General features: G+C 43.5%; 2 protein-coding genes across 2 annotated transcripts in view; one reads left to right on the forward strand and one right to left on the reverse strand.

Moving 5' to 3' along the window:
- Nucleotides 1-2076, forward strand: part of SARC_05856 (hypothetical protein) — a 7106-nt gene extending 5030 nt beyond the window's left edge. The window contains exons 7-10 of the mRNA XM_014300263.1: nt 445-683; nt 992-1170; nt 1556-1645; nt 1856-2076. Coding sequence (XP_014155738.1) covers nt 445-683; nt 992-1170; nt 1556-1645; nt 1856-1960 — 613 coding nt within the window. The 3' untranslated portion in view covers nt 1961-2076. The remainder of the gene's footprint in view (nt 1-444; nt 684-991; nt 1171-1555; nt 1646-1855) is intronic.
- A 1647-nt stretch (nt 2077-3723) lies between these two features.
- SARC_05857 (hypothetical protein) overlaps nt 3724-5286 on the reverse strand; it is a 2883-nt gene continuing 1320 nt past the window's right edge. The window contains exons 2-3 of the mRNA XM_014300264.1: nt 4589-4703; nt 3724-4132 (exon numbers count right to left, since the gene is read on the reverse strand). Of these exons, the coding sequence (XP_014155739.1) occupies nt 3851-4132; nt 4589-4703 (397 nt within the window). The 3' untranslated portion in view covers nt 3724-3850. The remainder of the gene's footprint in view (nt 4133-4588; nt 4704-5286) is intronic.

Raw genomic sequence — 5286 nt, forward strand, 5'->3', positions numbered from 1 at the left:
TATATATGTTTATGCCCGTGTATATATATCGATCGAGGAGGAGCTAATGACATGTATATGTATGAGATATCAGCGGGATCTGTATATGTGCATCAACCGACTATTTTTTTCTTTTCAATATAAAGCAATACTTTGTTAATCGGAGAACCTAATGGTTTATTGTTTTATTATTTTTATACTCTGAATCTTTACTCCGATTCTACCACTCGTCCTGCTTGGGACAGGTACGACGACTTTGTAGTAGCATATGGATCGAATCCCTAAACTCACACACAAAATTGGCATATAAATGCGCTGCTATCGATAGGTATATAAAATTTAGTAGATTACTCAGATAAATCCAGCAACGTTGTATCCTCTTTGCAACCACACTCAACGCTTTGTGCAGCTATCAGTCCTATTCTCAAAATCGAGTCGGGTACATCTTTATTCTTCTATCGACAGGTACGATAAGATTGGCAAGAACACACAAGTCGAGTCACTATCGGCTGGTGGTGTAGGGGGAGCACAGCGATGGGATGACGAGCGTATCACACTTGGCGGCATCAGTTCCGGCCCCAAGTTGGAGCAACTTCAGAGCACCAGCAAGCCGCTCTACTTTATTACTTCCGGGTACATTGACGTGATCAAAAAGGAGAACTTCATTTACAACGCATGTCCCGATTGCAACAAGAAAATTTCGGGTAAGTTTGTGAGGAACTTATATATGCAGTTCTGCGTCGCTTATCCGTTCACTGGTATCCACGCTTTACCTCTAATTTATGATCTAATTGAATTTTATTGGAGACAGCGTCGTGCAGCTGTCTGTAGTGTGAATGCAAGAGAGTTGTACGTTACATTGCACTTGAAATTCTAGTCACTTGCCAAATTCTGGCATGATTTGGAATCGATACTTGGGCCTCAGTGCCCAGACCAAACAATGCTGAGACACATTCGCAATGTGTCATATTTTGCCAGTAATGACATACAATTCACTCGCATCATGTTACAGAACAAGGCAGTGGCTACCATTGCGAGAACTGTTCAAAGGACTTCAGCGAGGCGTCTAAGCGTCTTATGCTGAGTATGTGCTTGTATGATACCGAAGGTAACACGTGGGCAACCGCTTTCCACGAGACTGCACAAGACATCCTTGGCATATCGGCTGAAGATCTCTACACTCTTTCCATGGTATGTATGTAAGAGTGCGTGCATCTTTGTAGCATGTCGTCCTTTTTGTCATTGTTTGCCCATACACTGACGCTCTGAACAAGACATCCTTGTCGTTTTAGCTACATAAGCCGTACTTTGCCTATGGCATGTTGTATTGATGAGATTGGCTGCGTGCGTGTGTGCGCGCATTGTATGTAACACGTGTTTTTCTGCGGCGATGAGTGGAGCATATGTATATCATGACGGCTCAGGGGCTTTCTTTTATCATGTTTTCGTTCAAACCCGAAATCCGATTGCAGTCTTTTAACACCTAGTCGCAAGCAGTACTACATAACTTTCTGTTTTAGGTATATTTTCGATATTTTCAATATTCTGCTCAAACCGTCGCGATTTGATCCTATAGAACGACCCAGACGCATTCGAAGCGAAAATGAACGATGCCAAATTCAGGCACCTGCTGATCAAGCTGCGGGCCAAGATGGATACCTACAATGTAAGATTGCTTTCAAGACTCGATTTTCCAAAAGCTTATCATTCAGTTGTGGTGGCATATGTTTTTGTTTCTGGTACTTTTGAGTCTCATTTTCACCAATCATTAACAGCGAGCATCTCTATGGCATAAAATTCAGTTGTATAGCGGTATAGATTTGTATTTTGTATTTCGGATACTCCTATGTCTCATCTTACCTGAACCTCTTCACAGGATGAGTCGCGTGTGCGTTGCAATATCAGCGCCGTTAAGGCGATAGACTACCTGGCCGAATCAAAGCGAATGCTGAGCGAAATCAAGCAAGCAGGGTTTGCGTAGACACTGAGACCTCTGTTACTTCATAGGAGACGGAGCCGGTTATAAAGAATATATCCCTTAGAGAATTTGTCCGAAGACGCTGGGTCCCACAATTTTATGGCTAAATAGCTGCATCAGCATTCTTTTGGTTCATTGATTTTCGTTTCGTTTGACGTGGTCTAGATATCATCGCATCGGATCATAGTCTTCAATTTATCTATTCTCATATTCAATTGGATTGCTCAATACATTTTTTCACCCGTATTAGCATGACTAAATGACACGCCATAGTATCAAGCAACCCCCCCCCCCCCCCCCCCTCGGACGGTGCTTGGTTCTTACTATTCCCCATTCTGAAGAGTTTCCTATACAAAATGAACCAAGTGCAGTACAATTCGATCGAGGCTCAATCATATGGTCGCATTGAGTTTAGCGTTTCAGCTATCAGGGAAATGAGCGAGTCTGAAAGGTTTGGCTCACTGAAAGTGATTATATTCGAATTCCTTATTCATGGGATAAGCGCACGGTGGGTTCTTCTGAACGGCGCCCGACTAAGTTTCCCGCAGTACATTATACAGCATTTCCCGTATGAACTGTCGAACATCTGTCGTCTGTGTGCGTCGTATCAGAGTTTCGCCAAGATAAGATCCGATACCACAGCGCGTGCCGGCATTCTTTCTCGCGGATCGCTGAGCTCTTTAGCGAGAAGAACTGCCATGGTCACACTTCTTCGGCACGCATAGAAACAAACCCTACTTTGTCTCTGTGCAGTGAACCTCACGAAATTCGCCTCAGCACGACAATAATGTACCTCTTTCACACGGCAAAGAGAGCTGTTTATCGGTGACTGTGAGTGCTACGTCTGATGGGGTTTCTGCTGCCTATAACCTCTCGCTAGATGATTTAAGTCGAGCGTACGCCTGAGGTTGTTGAATATCATCCGGAGTATGTGTTGCTTTTTCACAATTTCGCTGTGCAGCTTGGTGAAGATAAAAACACACATAATTCTATGTGCATATACGCACACAAAGACATAGTTCAAACACACGGGGTTGTTTGCTTCTGTGATGAAATTTGTACCAGCTTCGCCATACTAAAGTACGGTACACCACTTTGGGCTTATGATGAAATTGCCGGATACAGGACTACGACGCATTTCTCTAGAATATAACATCTACTACCATTCTTCAGGCTTCGCTGGCTGCCATCGTTCTTGATGCGGTGGGGGATTATGTGATCAAGCAGGGAATGACACGCACATATGCCCCCAAGCGTGGCAATGCCTGCCTTGCATATGCTGAGTTGTCATCCCTCATCATACGCTCGAAAAGCATACCTCAAGTGATCAATTTCAGTACCGTTTCACTAGAGGTACGAGATTTCGAGCCTGAGTGGCTTGTTTACCACGCAATCCTCAAGGAGCCAATCGGGACCTTTCTGGGCGCAATAAATGGGTTCCGGTCACAAGAATCAAGCGTAGCGTAATCAGGTTATAACTAAGTAGGACTATTTGTACTTGGCACAACTTCTCACTGATATATGCTCCTTCTACTACTACATTTTTTCTCGTCATGTATTGCTTGTACAGAATAGGAGAACTTGATTCGCCACATCTACCTCCCTGCGGTCCTCGATCGCTGTCGCTATTAAATTGCCAAAGGTACACACGATATGATTTTCATGGGAAGTTGAAGTTCTGCTTCGAACAGTAGCATTTATACATAATAATTAACGATACATCTACTGGTACAACGTGGTTGAATTAAGGACTCATGGACTGAAAACATAATTATTCAATTTATTTATTCGTTTGACAAGTGCTTCGGGCGGGTACTGCTAGTCGATACCCGGCTAAATCACCGGCAGTTGCCACGGGGGACATTCCTGGAGAGACTCCTTATCAAAATTTCATCATAATAAGAGCTTGTTGCCCGCAATGCGATCCGACACCAGAGCATGTGCTCTCTGGCCCTCTCGCGGATCCCTAAACTCTATAACGTGACAGAAAAACTGCCCTTGTCGCACTTCCTCAAGCATACACAGGAGTAACGCCCCTTTGTGTCTCTGCGTGAGACACCCCTTAATTCGCCTACATGGCATTATTATATCCCTGGCCTCGCAAAGCATAGAGAGCTGTATATCGGCGATTGCGAGCACTATGTCTGACGGTTCTTTCCGGCTGTCTAGTACCGCCTGTGTAAACGAGTGAAAGTTGGGGATGAGCTTACGCCCAAAAGCTGATGATTTGCACAAATTGCGCTATGTTGTCCAATTGCTGTGCAGCAATTGTATACAATTGTGCAATCCTATGTGCAAAAGCAAAGGTGTACATACACATCGCCCAGGCTACTAGGCTCTTAATTTACTTCGACTAGATTCTCAATACTAATGGTCAGCGCACCGTGGCTAGGGATATACGTTCATTTGTTTGTGTGCCTATGAAGCGCTGGTGTTAGAAATTAATGAAACACCTGATGGCAGACCAGCTATAGGCAACTACCAACGTTCGCAAACTGCATCTACTGCCACGCATACAGCTAGACGTCACGGAGCACATGCAACGGTTTAGTAACTTGGGTTGAATAGCAGTCAGACCCCGTGCATACTACTCAGTGCTAATGTTCGCCGGCATATTCGATAGTAACTTACGTCCACTTTTCGGAAGACGACTCGGGTATTTATGCTGTTCTTTGGAACCAATCCTGTTCCGAGATACGTGGCTTCGAATTTGACAACGCCATCCTCTGCACACATAGAGTCCGTCCTGGTTATTCGAGACAAGGTGCGAGATGTCTTGAGATGCTTTGAGAATAGTGAACAAAACTACTTCAACTGATTCATTGGAGAACTTATGCAAAAGTATTTGTGTAAACGCGCACTGGTCCCGATACTCAAGCGTCACAAGAAAAATGGAGCATTGTTTAGTAATGTATTGAGTAACAAAGCGTTGTTACAATCGCGGACAAATTAAATTGTATCCATGTACAGCTGACTGCAACAAACATACCGGCTAATATATACATATACACAGACAAACTCAACAATACGTGATCTAGTGCAGCTAAATATCCACAAAAAACAAAAATGAACACACAGCAAACGCAGCACACAGACCAGACCAGACATACATACACACACACACACATATATATACACATACACATATACACACAAAACACGAACAAACACGGACGAAGAGACAAACACAGAATCGAATACAGACACAGACATATATATATATCAATATAGGCATTCACAGGCACCCACCTACCAATCGACACACGCAGACACACGCAGACACACATATACATACTATATAACCATGTTTAACTATATATATATATATA

Source organism: Sphaeroforma arctica, assembly GCF_001186125.1.
Source record: "Sphaeroforma arctica JP610 unplaced genomic scaffold supercont1.393, whole genome shotgun sequence".
Taxonomy (NCBI): Eukaryota; class Ichthyosporea; order Ichthyophonida; genus Sphaeroforma; species Sphaeroforma arctica.